Here is a 17,023-nt window from a genome sequence, read left to right on the forward strand (position 1 = left end):
ATGAAGAAATATATCAAAATTCGTAATATCAAATTGGTATTATTAAATTCATCATGAAATGAATTTCCATAATATTTTGGCTTAATATTGTGGGTGTTGATATTTTTGGCTCTAAACTTGGTCAAAGTTAAAGAAATTTGACTTTCCAAAGAACTAATATCCCTTGTATTTTGGATCTGGTAGAATATTTAGTTTGGCGGATGGGGGAGACGATGGAGTGCGTTTTATGTTTATTTATAATGTGTTTATTTGGTGGGCCTTTCATGATGTGATTCTGTGTTATGTGCTAATCAACTTATATTTTTATGGGTAACATTCTGCGTCGGTGGCTACATGTACTATATTGATGCTATAGTATCATCATATGGTGACGTTTCTTTTTTCTAGGTGGTAAGAGGGTGCACGGGGTTGATATGTTTTTCTAGCGGTTGATGTTGATTGGTTTGAAAATTCATGGCCCGATCAAAATCATAAACCAAATTCAAAATTGAATATCTCAATCGAATAAAAGAGCTTCAAAATTAGGGAATATGATGAACTAGAATAATTAAATGGGAGAGTTCTTTGAGAAATTATTGATCCGGTCAAAATCGGATGATCAAGTTTTAAACTGAAGACCTCAATGAATTGTGAGGACTTAAAAATTAAGAAGCATAGTGTATAGTGTATAGTGTATAGTGTATAGTGTAAAAGAATTGAATGAGAGTTTTGAGAAATTATTGACTTGGTTAAAATTGGGTGACCTAATTTTAATTGAACACCTCAATTGATTGTGAGGCTTTTTATCCCTAAGACTAGCCACAGTGGGAGTAACTTCAGCAGTAAATTCAAGTCCAACTCAGCAAATTTGTCTATGTGGCAATGAGTTAATGAAGAGAGAGGTAGTTCCAGTAACTTAGCTAGTTACTATAACATCACACATACCAAAGCAAGATGAGTCTATAGCATAATAAATGAAGTATCGCATGTTATCACGCATATGTTACTTCCCACTATAGAGGTAGTAACATAGAGTAGTAACATGCCAATGTAGTAACATGCCAATGTTACTACTCTATGTTACTACCCACTGTGGCTAGTCTAAGAAGCTTAGTGATATAGTAGACGGGGAAGAACATTTGATATGTAATGTAAATAGGAAACAAATTCGAACCAGGCCGCCAGCCACCTAACCTCGCGCCGTCGTGCTTCGTGCCCCATCCTGACCCAAAGTCACGGACGTGATGGAAGAAGCCCGACACGCGCCTCGGGTCCCCGGCAACCCGTGGCCTAGGAAGCTAGGACGAGTGACTCCGCGCGCCACCCATGCTGACGCCGCAACTCCTGACCTCCGGGGAGCTTGCGCGCGGCGCTCCCCTCACTCACTGAGCTCTGTGCCCATACGTCGTCGACGGTTAGCCCCCTCGCGGATCCAGACACGATCTCTCCATCCATAAATCCACGGCCCCCGCCGGCCGCAGATCACACCGCAAGAAGAAGAATTCTACCCAGGCACTGTTTAGCAGTACTCTGAACCAGAAGCTCCTCCCAGCTAGCTCATCGATCGCCATGGCGCAGGCGGAGAGCGAGCGCATGTGCGTGGTCATGTTCCCGTGGCTGGCGCACGGCCACATCAGCCCGTACACCGAGCTGGCCAAGCGCCTCGTCGCCAGCGCCTCCGACAACCACCTAAACGTCGTCGTCCACCTCGTCTCCACGCCGGTCAACCTCGCGTCGCTCGCACATCACCAGACGGACAGGATCAAGCTCGTTGAGCTCCACCTGCCGGTGCTCCCTGACCTCCCGCCCGCGCTGCACACCACCAAGGGCCTCCCGGCCCGCCTCATGCCGGTCCTCAAGCGCGCCTGCGACCTCGCCGCGCCGCGCTTCGGCGCGCTCCTCGACGAGCTCACCCCGGACATCCTCGTCTACGACTTCATCCAGCCGTGGGCGCCGCTCGAGGCCGAGGCGCGCGGCGTGCCGGCGGTCCACTTCGCCACCTGCGGCGCCGCTGCGAAGGCGTTCTTTGCCCACTGCCTGAAGACGGACCGGCACCCCAGCGCCTTCCCGTTCGAGACCATCAGCCTCGGCGGCGTCGACGAGGATGCCAAGTACACGGCGATGCTCGCCGCCCGCCAAGACAGCACCGCCCTGGTTCCCGAGCGCGACCGCGTACCGCTCAGCCTGGAGCGCTCGTCCGGGTTCGTGGCCATCAAGTCCTGCGCCGACATCGAGGGTAAGTACATGGACTATCTGTCGCAGCTCCTGGGCAAGGAGATCGTCCCCACCGGCCCGTTACTCGTCGACTCCGGTGGATCGGGGGAGGAGCGCGACGGCGGCCGCATCATGCGGTGGCTGGACGGCAAGGAGCCGGGCACCGTGCTGCTCGTCTCGTTCGGCAGTGAGTACTTCATGTCGGAGCGCCAGATGGCCCAGGTGGCGCGCGGGCTGGAGCTCAGTGGGGTCCCCTTCCTGTGGGTGGTTCGGTTTCCGAACGCAGAGGACGACGCCCGCGGCGCGGCGAGGTCCATGCCGCCGGGGTTCGCGCCGGCGCGCGGGCTGGTGGTGGAAGGGTGGGCGCCGCAGCGGCGCATCCTGTCGCACCCTTCCTGCGGCGCATTCCTGACCCACTGCGGGTGGAGCTCGGTGCTGGAGTCGATGGCGGCGGGGGTGCCGATGGTGGCGCTGCCGCTGCACATTGACCAGCCGCTGAACGCCAACCTCGCGCTGGAGGTGGGCGCGGCGGCCGCGCGCGTGAAGCAGGAGCAGTTCGGGGAGTTCCAGGCGGAGGATGTGGCGCATGCAGTGTGCGTGGCTGTGAACGGGGAAGAAGGGCAGGCGGCGAGCCGCCGTGCGTGGGAGCTGCAGGAGGTGGTGGCGCGGAACAACGGCGATGACAGGCAAATCGGGACGTTGCTACAGAAGATGGCGCGGCTCTGTGGCAAGGGCCAGGCCGTGCCAAATTAGTGGGCTTTTAAAGGAAAAAGTCCAAAATAAATTTTGAACTTGTAGACCAAATTAGTGGGCTTTTCCGTACAAGTTTAAGGTTTGTTTTGGACTTTTTTCATTTTAAAGCAGTTTTTGTCAAGAATAAAAAAAGAACGGACGGTGACTGGCGCAGCGGCTGCCGCAACCCACAGACGCCTTCCCAAATCGTAAGGTCTGTGGTCCCGCCATACTTGTGAGGCATTGTACAATGCTAGGTGCTTAGAAAAATAAACTGGATTTTTCTGAAACATCGGTGCCTATTTGTAAAAGAGAGTTCGTGAGTTTAAAGTTCAACGGAAAGGGGAGGGTGACCACCCGATAAGAGAAACAAGGCGGGCAGATCATAGATGCCCCACTAGATCCCGGAGAGTGTCAATGCTATGATGTGTGGTTGTTGTCGGTGTCCTCAACTCCTCATCGTATTTGAAGAATGTCAGTCTGTACCACCGGTTCCTAGCCTGCTCACGCGGCCAAGATGTCTGCTCAACCGATGTCTCATGGCGGCGTGGCACGTTGTGCCTCGGGTTTTCCCTACTCCGGGTGTCCGAGCTGCCCACGATGCGCGACGCGTCGGCGTGGTGTTTCGTGCGATGTCCCACCACCTTGGAAGCCCGTTTTCCCGCATCGGTTTGCCTGCCATCACGTCTTGGAAGCCGATCTGCTGCACTTGGGTGCATGTCTTTAGCCCACATGCGTTTAGAAACCGCACTGTGGTCTGCGGCGGCGTCCAAGTCCTTCGTCATGTTTTCTGCCATGCTTGGCTGGTCCGTTCTTAAGGCCGCCATCCACTTCTTTTTGTTCTTCACGTCCTCCTCGTACTAGAGGACCTATTGCCGGTGTTCTTCGACAATCTGAGCCGCGCGAGCAGCTTTTCTTTATCCCTGGCAAGCTACTTAGCAGACCTGATCAGCCTCTCCCGGCATCCGTCGTGGCGTGGAGTGCCAAGTGATTTCGCTCAGGATGTCCTTATCATAGGGACTGAACTCAATGTTGGGCTCCCTCTCGTGTCGTGACACGTTGTGTGGAGGACTCTTGGGGTCGATGTCGTTGTTGCCGTTGGCGTCATCATTGTCGTTGTTGCTAGCTTTTGGCGTTCCACCATGTAGTACTCTGTACGAGACGGAAGTTTATTAAATAGAATAATGATATCTTATTTTTTTCGACTCTTGGGGTCCCATTATCGAAGGTTCGAATCCTTCCGACCTAGATTGTTTCTGATGAAACAAACGGTAAAATCATATAGTACTCTGTACGAGACGGAAGTTTATTAAATAAAATAATGATATCTTTTTTTCTTCTCAGAAAACATAAGAAAGCCTGAAGTCCAGAGACTTGCCAACCTCCTCTTCCATGTCTTCAAACTCATCGGTGGCCCCTTCAAGGACGTCGGTAATATCTTCGACCTTGGCAACAAAATGGGTGGTGGGTGGGTCAAAAAATCGACTTTTTCTGACAACTCCACGATTCGATTTGACACCGAGTCCCAATCCAGCGTCTGTTTCTCAATCCGACGAGATGCCAATCCCGAGAGGATCAGCTCCTCCGTGGAGATCCAGGGTGTACTCCATGTTGCCGAATCTTATGATCCAGCCTGGAGCGACAACGTTGACCTGGCCGAGGTGGCCAGTCGAGTTGGCGACAAGGGTGACGCCGCCGAAAACGAACATCTGGCCCGACATATCGTCGCACCACGACGTTCACCTAGCAGGACATGTATGGGCCATCGTTGTCGGAGCTAAATTTGATAGATCCCCCGGTAGGGTATCCTAAGCTAGGCTACTTGGCATGATAGTAACAGAGACAAGGTTTTACCTGGGTTCTGACTCTCCATGAGAGATAATACGATACGTCATGCTTGTGTTTTATTAAGTTGGGGGTGTACAGAGTACAAAGTAACAAGAGATTCTAATGTGTTCTACAATGAGTCAGCCCCTTGGTTTATAGAATATCAGGGTCCTATGGTTTACACAACTAGGTCGGTTACGCCTAAGGAGGTAGAACACTTCACGACTCCGCCTTTTCTTGTCTTGTACGTCAAGTCTTGGGGAATCACCATGTATGCAGTCATGGGCCACCCAAAGTGCCCAGGACGGAACCGACAAAGGGGGTGCTTAGTTCGTCCCACCAGGCCGGGAACCATCATCATGAGAGACCCCTTAGCTGGGAAGATTAACCCAAGCAATTATTGAACAGCTAGTACTTGCTTCAAAAAAGGAAGTACAAAATCCAGGAGGACTAATGGGTATGAAGATACAACAGGACGCCGATATGGCAATGAACAAGATAGCATTCAAGATACGCACTACTCAACTCCAACAGTTGGAAAATTCCATATTCAGTTCATCATGCATCTGTAAAACTAACATCACTCAACTCTCGAGCAAACTAGATGATTTTTGTGCTACTAATAAAAAACGACTAACTTGATTGCATGTACAATATGCTCACAAAAAGCTTTTTTGGAAGGAAAATGAAAGGATTCAGTTTCTTGTCTTCAGAGATATGATAGCTTCTTATATGTAACACTATAAAACACATGCACATGAAAGATATAGATTGTGAAAAGATTAAGAATAGCAGCACTGCACAAACATTATGAGGGAAAAAGGAATTAGCACACCGAGCACTGTCGAAACAACTCATCATCAATACTTAACTTTCTTAAAACTGTAGCAGGTTGCAAGTTGTCAGTATATTTTTACAAGGAAAATGGAAGATATTTTCTTGTTTGGAATTTGGAGAGTGGCATATTGGAGGAACTTCTTTTCTATCAATCAAGCTTGTGGATTATTAAGCTTTTACTTGCTCATCATATTTCTAAGTACAATTGATGCTTTGTCGCTTAATTTGGAGATGGAACATTATCATGGCTGTACCGCTGCAAAAGTGACATTCTTTCCCAGCAATTTGTGCACTCATTAAAAAAATATTTTCAATTACAAATTGCCCAATGGTCTTTTTTGTGTGCATTGTGAGGACAGTTACCCAAACTTTTAGTCAGTTGCGTGGTCCATGCCTAATTTGCCTTGAACTTAAAGTTCTTGCAATAAAAATGCAATTTGTCTTGTGTGAATAAGTGAAATAAGTACCTCATGCATCTACTTTGCTATCTACAGTTATAGAGTATAGACTGTACGTATATTTGTACGAGATCTCTAGACTCTGGCTGATTCCTGAAGTTTGAGGTTTCATCTGTATGATTTGATTGTTAAATGGTTGCTATTGCTACCACATATAGCAGCGCGGCGGAAAAATGGCGGTGGCATAGTTTAATTCAATGAAACTATAGAACGCACATAAATAATCTGAGCATCCAAATTGGCATCAAGCAATTCCATCAACTAATCCATTTAACACCTTCTTATACAAAGCTAATAATTCATGTCCTGTTAAAAAAGTTTATGATCCATCATCAGAGATTCACAAATATTTATTCACAGCACACACTCGATGTTACGGTCTCCGACGCTGAAACGCTTGGACATGTGCTTGATGAACTGGAGAGGACCCTCACCATCATTTCAGCGCTTCACCTCCAGGCCCGTGAAGACGGCACACTCCCTGCGAAACGTGGCTTCATAGTTTGAATTGTACGCCGACATACCACAGGTGCCCAACTCGGTCCCGAAGAAGGCGGCGACACAAAACTTGCCTGAGCCAAGGCTGAAGAGGTGCAGCTGGGACGGCGACCACGGCTCTTCCTCGGGCAGATCGATATAATCCCAAGTATGCTGCAGCTTTGGTGGCTGCCCAGGGTCCATTGCTGAGAGATCGAGAGCACATAGGCTGGAGAAGGGGTTGCAGGATGAGAGGCCGAACCAGAGGCCGAGCTCGGGGACATACTCAGCTCTGCCAAAGAAAGGCAGTGCCCAGTGCGCAGCTTGGCTCCATTTCCTGCTCACCGTGTCAAAGGTGTAGGTGCCTATGGCCTGCTCCAGAGATGAAATGCATATGGTGGAACCGTCGACCACGGCATAGGAATACAAGTCGGGGGCGTTTTTGGATTGCGGAAAAATGGCGGCGGCGGCAGAATTTCCCAGCTCCACTCCTTACAACAGCCGGGTGCGGGTGGGGGTGGGAGCGTTCATTGTCGCGGTGCGAGAGGACCTCGAAGCAGCAACCGGGTCTGGCATTGGGGAAGAGGTCCAAGACGTACAGTGACAGAGGTTTTATGGGAGAGGTTATGGGGAGACTGATGGCATTCCAGCTCTTCCGTGAAGTGGGAGGAGCGAAGGGATCGATGATGTTCAGGTCAAGGTTACAGAGCGTGGTCTGGCAGTTGTTGTCGGAGTAAAGGATGTTGCTCTCCCCTCCCAGTATAGAGAACAAGTACGCCGTCGTCTTGTTATGAATGCTGGGCGATGCTCGGAAATTGATCGCCGGCCGAGGCAATCTTTTGCAGCCGCCCATCGCTGCCAACTCTCCTCGTTTGCTCTTCCTTGGTACTGCAGGTTGTGCTGCTCGCTTTGCCATTTCCGAGTCTTCGTAGAAGAGGTGCTTGCGGGCGTCGATGCGGCAGAGAGAATAGATGCGACTGCTGAAGTCGTGCACTATCAGATTCAAATACCGGCGACTCATAGTAATGTACTGTCACCTGGCTCTCAAAAGGAAGATGGAGAATCAATATTAGGCCGAGGTATCGGATTACTGCAAAACATCAATCAAAGTGGAGATGCATACCTGCGCCAAAATACTGTCGGCCTCCAATTGTCTACGTAGAAGAATCTTCAGATGGCCTGGCGGTAGGGAGGCTCTCGCCGATCGAAAAATACCAGAAGCTGTTGATCTACCATACCATCACCAGCGAAGGATCTACTCCTAGTTCGCTGCCCTTCGAAAATGTTGAGGTAGAGATGGACACTACCAGACCGGCTGGAGAAATCAAGAGGAGGAAAGGCAGAGGGAGCGGCGGCGGTGCAAAGGGCAAGATGTGGATTTGTGCTTCTTCTCTTTTTTTCTTCTGAGGGAAGCAAGATGGATTTGTGAAACCTAGCTAGAAGAAAGGCGGAAAGGCCGCGGCGGACGAGTTGGAATTTATGGGCCTTTTGGCCTATATATGATCCAAAGTGAACTTGGCCCAAATAAATTTATGCGCTTGTAGAGAAGTCAAAGGGTGGAGGATATGAAAGTTCGTAAATACATACTAGTGCGCGTGCGCTCGCTTATCGTCTCGAGCGGCCGCGGCGACACAGCCCCAGTGCTAGACGACAAGGAAGCATAGGCCACAGCGCTAGAAAAATCGCCGCTCATCTCAATCCTCTTCTCATCTCCCGGCTCCGAGCACTTTTCCTCTCCATTCCTTCCTCCTCCTTCCCTGACCAGCCGGCCGCCGCCCCCGTGCAGATTCAAGCCGCAGCCATGGCGTCCGAGCGCACGCGACCCGTCCTCCTGCCGACCGCTGCCATCGGCCTCCGGCGCGCAGCCGCGCGTGAACCCGGACGGATCCGATGAGCTCCGCCATGCCGGATCTGAGGAGCTCCACGCCGGATCCGCCCGTCCACGGAGTCCCCGCGTTCTCCCCCTTCCTCCCATCCCTTTCCCTTTTCCTGGTGCGGTAGCAGCCGACGACAGGCGAAGGCGAGGTTGCAGCCCGCGATGGCGGAGTCGAGAGGCAGCAGCCGGTGACGTCAAGCGCATCTATGGGTACCGACGTGAAGAGCATCTCTGTTTTTTTATTTTCATTTTTCAGTTGCACACACTCACACATCATTTGGCTGCATATGCAGGATAGTTGCACGCTCTAGACCGTATAGTTGGCAGGAGACATTGTACAGTGAGGCAGTCACAGATCTAGCTGTGCCAACCCCAGACATTATCTTGCCAACTTCAGAGTACAAACTGCCAAGCAAACCTGATACAGTGCCAACTCAAGATCTCAGCATAACATCTAGCAAAGTACCAAACAGACAAAGGCTCAGTGCCAACTCCAGGAGCCATTGTGGCAACTCTAGTAGCCACTGTGTCAACTCTAGCATCCAGTGAGCCAGCTGCAGGTCCAAATGTGCCGACTCCAGCAACCGCTGTGCCAACTCCAGCATCCAGTGAGCCAACTGCAGGTTCAACTGCGCCAACTCCGGCAACCACTGTGCCACCACCAGCAGCTATTGAGCCAACTGCAGGTTCAAATGTGCCAACCGGAGCAACTTCTGAGCCAACTGCAGGTCTACCTGTGCCAACTGCAAGACATTTTGTAGCCAACTATCAGTGGTGTTGGGCAACCTGTCCAACCTCTTTTGCCAACAGCTCAAGAAGGCACAAGGTTTGATCATCAAAACAAACTAACCAAGAAGGAAGTCTACAGGAATCTACGCTTTTTTGAAGATGACAAAGCCATGGATAAATAAGGTCTGTAGGGGAGGTGAAGGGGAAATTAAAAAGGAAGAAATTCAATGGATCCTCACTTTTCCCTCCTTCTGGTTGCTGTGGTTGCACAGTTGTGTCTGCAGCTGGCTCACTTGCTGGTGGAGTTGACACAACGGCTGATACAGTTGGTTCATTTGGTCCTACAGCTGGCTCACTTGCTGGTGGAGTTCACACAACGGCTGATACAGTTGGTTCATTTGGACCTACAGTTGCCACAATAGTGGCTGGGTTTGCTGGTTTGCTGCTTGGGATGCTGACATACTTACCATGTTTTTGCACATCTTTTTTGTTGCACATAATTTTTCCACACGGTGTGGCTATATATTTGGCTGCTGGAACTGATTTAGTTGCATGAAAGCAGCTTCAATTTGCCTATGTTTTGTTTGCACATGACCGTTGTGGATATATTTTATGTCTACTTTTTTTGCACACAGTGTGCCCATAGTTGGCTGCTTGAATTGCTGTAGTTGCACGGAAGCAGATAACTGGTTGCACAGATTGTGTGCAAACTACAGGTACGTTTTCCTCCTCTCCTTTTTTGCCTTTTTAGGTTTTTCCTGATCTTCTTCCTGCTCCCAAGATCTCTTTCCTCTCTTCTCCTCTGTTCTTAGTTCTTTGGAGGCGCCATGGCTTTTTCCTGGCGATGGAGATTTTTCACCCTGGTGGGATCTTCCCTTTCGTGGGGAAGAAGATGCTGTGAGGCAGATAGCTGGATCAGAGGCAGTTATAGAGGGGGGAGAGGGGGTGGGGTTGCGCTGCACGTGATTCCCACGGCCAGCTGGCGTGCGCGGGACCGCGTGGTTGCTAGCGACGGTTTCGCGGGACGCGACTGGCCACTTTCCTTTTAAGGACGAAGGGGGACCAGGTGGTTTCCTTTTTGGTCGGCCGCTCACTATCCATCCCAGGCGGCTGTGCGCCCACTAGACGCGTCCATGAAAGTTTGACCCTTTCACTCGGGGAAAAAATGGAAGTTAGATCCATACTTCCTAGAGAGAAAGACTTGGGCCAACATATAACCGGTCCCTTTGGATGAGATCGGACAAGAGGAGAACTATGCTAAATGCACGCTGGCTCATGTTTCACATGACTTGTGACTTTGGCGACGCGCGGCTGCTAATTTTCATCCATATGCTTCTTTTTAGACGAGTTTCATCCATATGTGAGATCACCACGGTTGAGAGGCCGCTCACACAGGAAACTGCGCTTATCAGATAGACCGTTGCCCCGCCATTTTCAGCCCAAGATGATGTGCTGTTCTAGAATCAGGTGTGTTATTTATGCCCAAGGAGCTTGATTGATTCACCGTGTGGTAAAATTGGCAGCTGGCAGCATGCATCTCATAACATAGAGGAAACAGCAATCAAATAAAAAGATACCGCATATCTGGAGGGGGATTAGCCCAAGCAGATACGGTACACGGCTGCCACTTGCTTCAAACAAGGAAATAAAAAGTCCAAGACGACTGAACTGATCGGTAATGAAGATAGAACAAGAGCCCAAGATGACAGTCACACAAAATAGCGTTCAAGATAGGCACTACTAAACTCCAAGAGTTGGTTCAACAAATTCCAGCTTCAGTTCATCATGCATCTCTAAAACTAAGAGCATTCGATAACTAGATGATTTATTTCTGCATGTCCACTTTGAAGCTGGTAAGTGGAACATGTACGCATGCACAATGGAACACACAATGGTACTTCATCAGTCAATTTCTTCGAAGGGGGAGGAAACTGCACCGGTATGTCATTGCTTCAAACTTAGAAGATGGGTAGATGCCTTTAAAGGAAATGATCTCATCAGTCAATTTGAACTTCAATACTGAGTACTGCAAAGATTCTCAGCTAGTATATATATATATACAAGAAATAAAAGTTCAATACCACACTTAGGGACCTTATATATTCCAGAATTAATCGTCCACAGGTTAATCATTAGCAGTATGCGAGTATCAGTTATTAAACTAACGTGAAAAGAGGAGACATGAAAAACTGTGTGACGCTAGAAAAATTTAAGCCGGTAGAACTACACTCTTGTACAAGAAAACATATATTAATCATGGTAAACAAAATTTACAGTTAATATTACATACTCCCTCCGTCCCAAAATTCTTGTCTTAGATTTGTCTAGATACGGATGTATTACTTATCACAATAGTCAGATGTCTTAACAAAAATAATAGATATAGAACAAGGTAAATATACATCACCTCATCAAGGGACACATCATGCTAGCAGTAACAAGAGACCACTCATGGACATTCATTTCATTGTTTAACATTTCAGGCCCATCATCATCCCCATCAGCCACATTGCCTACAAACAAAAGACAAAATAAACTGACGAAAATTCAAATAAAATGTACTCCCTCCATTCCATAATTATTGTCGTGGTTTTAGTTCAACATGGCAATGTAGTCATGTACCTTGAGCCAGTTACTAACTTAAGATACAGTGTTCCATAAGAATAACCGAACAAGCAAAGGCACATCTACTACAAATTTGATGAAAAAATATATACGCAAAATAGTATAGCAATGCTCCATTTTGCACAGTAGTGAAGGATGCTTCCAGCCTATCATTTATGTTGTCTAGAGGACTATTAACTGTTTTGAATAGATTTTGTTCCAAATTATGTGAAACACGCAAAATAAAATTGCTCACAGCACTCAAACAGTGAAATGGAGGAACATGACTACTAAAATTCAAATAGATATGGCCTTACAGAAAATAGGATAAAAGCGATATTTATTTCCGACTCTAGCAGGAGGAAAGCAAGGGATTGAAACCTTCAAATAGATATGGCCTTACAGAAAATATGATAAAAGCGATATTTATTTCTGACTCTAGCAGACAGCAAGGGATTGAAACCTTCAAATAGATATGGAGTTACAGAAAATAGGATAAAAGCGATATTTATTTCTGATTCTAGCAGGAGGACAGCAAGGGATTGAAACCTTAATAAAACTTACATATTAATTCAATAAGGAAAGATATATAGGCACAACGTCATTACAGATATATGGTTACTGGTAAGATCAACAGACATAAAAACTAACTTGTAGAGAGAAAATATTACAAGGAAGACAACAAAAGGGAAATGTGCAAATCAAGTTACTCAAATAGCATTTCTGAACTTAACCATCCATATATTGTACTCCCTCCGTTCCATATTACTCGTCGCTGATTTAGTACAAGCGACGAGTAATATGGAACGGAGGGAGTATGTGCATATATAGAAACGAAAACGATTTTGTTCTAGATTTTGCCGGGTTCGACAATCATATATATCACAAACTATTGGCAACAATTTAGCTAACAGACAGAGAAACAAGTACTATAACTTATATATGAACCGGTAGAGCTCCTTCGACAGCATTTCAACATTCCGAAAGATAGTTGGACTCTTGCAAAGTTAACGATACCTGCCGCATAAAAACTTGTGTAGGGATAAATGTTGTTGATATTGCGGGAATCGTCATGAAAAAGCATCTTTGACTGTAGTGAGCTGAGTTGGATCATGACGTACGGTGGGCCATCCTGAGAAAGATTGAACTGCTGTCCTCATCAAACCCTATGGGCACTACCAATGTTCTCTCCGTCGGTCCCAATAAACCGAGCTGGGATAGATCAATGGTTTTCCCAATCACCCAACGATCTGGGCTGGACTTCCTCTCCCACAGTTGAATGGTGCGTCCTTAAGACATGGCAAGGCCGAGGCTGTCATCCTCTGTCCGCAAGACCTGAAAGAAGGACTGCTAGGTACGTCGAGCATCCGCCGGCCGCTCAATCACACGCAGGCTCTGCCTTTCAGTGTCAAACTCAAGGACGGCACCATGATCGATCCTCCAGCAAAGTGCATTCCCAATCAGAACGCTATGGCTTAACGGATCAATCTCGTGAGGAGTCGCTGTGTTGACTGCATTTCCCCACACACCGGACTCCGATTCGTAGAGGCAAGCAAGGATCCCGTTGTGGCTATAGCGTAGCAGGACCAGCTTAAACGGGCTATCGCCATCGCCGCCGGCAGTGCACAGCATCGCGGCATGCCGGACGAGGGTCTCCTGCCTCTTGATGTGGAACCCTGGCGGAAAAGGCACCCGGCGCTGGTGGCCGGTGACGGGGTCCCACACCAGGGCTTCGGGCCGCTCCGGGCCGAGGAGGAGGGCGAGGCCGTGCCGACAGCAGCAGAAGTGGCCGCGCCCCTCGCCGCTCGCCCTGAACCGGTTGAGCCGCTCGGCGGGGATGCGATCCGGCCGGTCGAGCGTGGGCGTGAAGAAGATTGGGCGGCACAGGCCGGCGAAGAAGCCGAGGAGCGGGGCCTTCCGGTGGTGCGCGCGGAAGCGGCGGAAGAAGGCGGGGTCCTTGAGCAGGCGGCGCCAGCGCTTGCAGACGAGGGCGGCGCGCGGGAGCGAGGACGGCAGCGGAGGAAGGCGGACGAGGATCTCGCGGAGGAGGTTGTCGTCCTCCAGCGGCGGCGTGTGGGCGGGGAAGGAGCTGCCGTCGTCATCCGACGGGGAGGAGGGGCAGTGGAAGGGGATGCCTAGGTCGCCCGGCGGCGAGGCCGAGGGGGAGCGGGACCGGCGGCTCATTTCTCGTTCTGAGTCGTTGGACTGACCGTTCAGTAGTGGAGATGGTCAAATATACCATGGCCGAAACAGCGATACCATATTTACACACAAAAAACAGCGAGACCATTCAATTTGCGCTATATCTGCCGTCAATTCCGGGCGTAGGGCAACAGTGACTATAGCGGCCAAAGAAAAGAAATAAATCATGGCCAAAACATTGCTCCTCATTTGGATCGGTAATTTTAGTTTAATTTTTTTGTTAATATTAAAAAAATCAATCTATTCGTCAACTGTCCAAGATTGAACAGGCCTGCACAGCAAGAGCGTCAGTGCACTGCGTCCTGATCTTCGCGCTTGTTCAATGCCGAAGTGACGGGACGAGACGGGATGACTATGCAAACGCATTTAAATCGTCCGTTCGCTTGCCAATAGTAAACACAAACATGCGCAATGTTAATAAACCAACTCCACTCCCATCGCTTGGTCGACGGAGCAGAAGCACGAGATGGTCGGCCTTGCGATCGACCATCAAGGCCGCCATGCGCGTAGATACAAGTAGGAGATGAGCCACAACGAGCCCGGAAGCCACCGACAACGAGCTGATGCCCCTGCCCGCGTTGTTTCATACCGGCTGCACAATGGAGCAAGCACTGGAGAAAAAGCGCTACAACCTCGCTCTCATCCCATCACCGGCTAGCGGAGGGCTAGATGTACTACGAGCTCAGGAGCGAGGAGGCAGTGCTGCGTGCTGGTTATGTGGACCGACGGAGGAAATAGCACATATAATTGATGCCCATTATAACTTTTAGGGATAAGTATATTTTCCGTCCCTCAACTTTCTTTAAAGTATATGAATGGTCCCTCAATTTTAAAACTGGTAAACCTTGGTCCCTTAACTTTTTAAACCAGATAAGTTTAGTCCCTCATACCACTTTCGATGGTTTTGGTCTGACGTGGACACGTTTTTGACTAAAAACTTGACACGTCGTTCGGGTTTGACAGACTGCCACATCACTGTCCACTTCAACGCCATGTCAGGAGGGGAGCATGACCATGACCGTCATCGCCAGGCCGATGTTCGCCGTCGTGTACCGCATGGAGAAGCAGGCGTACCTATGCAGCGGCCACAGGACGGTGGAGCGCCTAGTCCCTGACGACCTGACCAGGTATCGGAGCTACACATGATCGCCAGCATCTGCATGCACGGCGCTCGCCAGCGAGCAAGCCCGTCGTGCACCTCTACGGCGCCGCGCACAAGCACCAGCAGCGCCAACGCCAAGCGCCCAAGCGGAGTATTTGACAAAAAACTACCACATAGGGGTTACCGTCCCACAGAACTATCACATTCAAAAAAGTGACTGATAAGTACCAAAAATTTCTAATTTTGTGACTAAAAACTACCACTTTTGATAAATGACCGGTTTAGACGATTTAAACACGTTTATGACATGCAGGACCCACCCGTCAGGGGTGACGTGGCGGCACGGTCAACTCTGTTTAGTTTGACCGTTAAGTTGACCGTTATGACAGGTGGGGCCCACAACCGTTCTTCTTCCTCCTCTCAGGTTGGTCGTCCTGACGCAGCCGCCGGAGCCGTCCCCGAGGCTCCACCGCTGAGGCGACCGCGGCCGGAACCCCGGCAGGCAGCTGCACAGCGGGGACTGGCCGACGTCGCAGTACCCGAACGCCCCGCACCTGGCGTAGCCGTCGCACGGGTTGAGCGGGAAGTGCCAGAAGCCACTCCAGCCGCCTCCGCCGCCGCTCCGGTGCCACGAGAAGCGTTGCACCTGCCCCATGGTGCCGTTGAGCACGAAGCGCGATAGCACCGACGGGTCGCTGACGTAGTAGGTGTAGTAGGTCTCGTCGGGGTTGGACAGGACCGTGAAGATGAAGTCCCTGGACTTGAGGTTGGGCACGCCGGTGAGCTCCGCGCCGTTCCACGGCCCGCTGGCGTACGACTTGGACAGGCCCCGGAAGAGGAAGAACTCGGGCAGGCCGCCGCTGACGAGCTTGAACGTGTAGGCCCCCGGCGAGGGGTCGGCCGCGCTGCGCCATGACGTGGTGTTCCTGGAGATGCCGCTCCTGCCGTCCACCCTGAGCTTCATGCCGGGGAGCAGCGTGTCCGTCGGGTAGTCGAAGCTCTCCCACGCCACGCCGGTCCGACCCGTCGTCGATCCACTTTGACTCTCCCCGCCGTGGCTCACGACCAGGTCGCCGTTGTCGAGCAGCTGCGCGGTGGCGCGGGTGGCTACGTCGCCCGAGCCGGCAGCGTCGTCGGAGGACCACACGGTGGCGTTACGGCCGTCGAGGATCACAAGCCGGCCATCGGCAGAGAGAGTGAGGACGGCGGGAGGTCTGACGACCGGATTCCGGCGATTGGCGACCCACACGACGGTCTGCTCCGGGATGGTGGCGTACCAGATGCCGAGGTAGGCCCTGCCGTCGGAGCTGCCGGGCGGGACGAAGAAGCCGAGCCTGAACACCCCGCCGGCCGACTCGAGCGTCTGTGGGCCCCACCTGTCATAACGGTCAAACTAAACAGAGTTGACCGTGCCCCACGTCACCCCTGACGGGTGGGTCCTGCATGTCATAAACGTGTTTAAATCGTCTAAACCGGTCATTTATCAAAAGTGGTAGTTTTTAGTCACAAAATTAGAAATTTTTGGTACTTATCAGTCACTTTTTTAAATGTGGTAGTTTTGTGGGACGGCAACCCCTAATGTGGTAGTTTTTTGTCAAATACTCGCCCAAGCGCTACCACGGGAGAGTCAGATCAACAGTGACAAGCACTTGGGTGGCGCGGCACTCGTGGGGCCGGACGTGGTCGGGGTTGACGTACACAGCAACTCTGGGTGCTACATTCACGCGTTCTCTCGCCGCTGCTCGTTGGCTTCTCATCGCTAGTCCGCGCAGACTCGCTGACGCGTTCTGCTCCTCCAGCAAGCGCGTCGAGGGCCACCACCGTGGCTCAACCGCCACTCCGTGCACCATGAACACGAACAACTCATGACTCGCGTGCGTGTATTACTCGCGTGTTCTAGCCTGAAGTGATCGAAGGAAACAACATCCTGTACGTGCGTGCGTGGCCGGCAGCTAGATCGATCAGTTAGCTAGCTTTTCAAGTGAG

General features: G+C 50.4%; 3 protein-coding genes and 1 long non-coding RNA gene across 4 annotated transcripts; 2 read left to right on the forward strand and 2 right to left on the reverse strand.

The window, feature by feature from the left end:
* Positions 1–977: 977 nt before the first annotated feature.
* Positions 978–3,377, forward strand: LOC109783368 (UDP-glucosyltransferase 29-like). Its single transcript, XM_020341975.4, has one exon. It carries the CDS (start codon positions 1,549–1,551, stop codon positions 2,944–2,946), a length of 1,398 nt encoding a protein of 465 aa, XP_020197564.1. The 5' UTR covers positions 978–1,548; the 3' UTR covers positions 2,947–3,377.
* A 4,757-nt stretch (positions 3,378–8,134) lies between these two features.
* LOC120974945 (uncharacterized) lies at positions 8,135–9,705 on the forward strand. The gene is made up of 2 exons (XR_005770547.3): positions 8,135–8,610; positions 8,694–9,705. It is a non-coding gene; the product is annotated as an uncharacterized lncRNA (long non-coding RNA).
* Positions 9,706–10,690: 985 nt separating this feature from the next.
* LOC109783369 (uncharacterized) lies at positions 10,691–14,014 on the reverse strand. The gene is made up of 3 exons (XM_020341976.4): positions 12,751–14,014; positions 11,537–11,642; positions 10,691–11,106 (listed from the first exon to the last, which is right to left on the reverse strand). The coding sequence occupies exon 1, from the start codon at positions 13,915–13,917 to the stop codon at positions 13,084–13,086; it is 834 nt and encodes a 277-aa protein (XP_020197565.1). The 5' UTR covers positions 13,918–14,014; the 3' UTR covers positions 10,691–11,106; positions 11,537–11,642; positions 12,751–13,083.
* Positions 14,015–15,383: 1,369 nt separating this feature from the next.
* Positions 15,384–16,794, reverse strand: LOC109783376 (receptor-like serine/threonine-protein kinase SD1-8). The gene is made up of 2 exons (XM_020341983.1): positions 16,655–16,794; positions 15,384–16,413 (listed from the first exon to the last, which is right to left on the reverse strand). Exons 1-2 carry the CDS (start codon positions 16,792–16,794, stop codon positions 15,384–15,386), a joined length of 1,170 nt encoding a protein of 389 aa, XP_020197572.1.
* Between the last annotated feature and the right edge of the window lie 229 nt (positions 16,795–17,023).

This window comes from Aegilops tauschii, chromosome 2, assembly GCF_002575655.3.
Source record: "Aegilops tauschii subsp. strangulata cultivar AL8/78 chromosome 2, Aet v6.0, whole genome shotgun sequence".
Taxonomy (NCBI): domain Eukaryota; kingdom Viridiplantae; phylum Streptophyta; class Magnoliopsida; order Poales; family Poaceae; genus Aegilops; species Aegilops tauschii.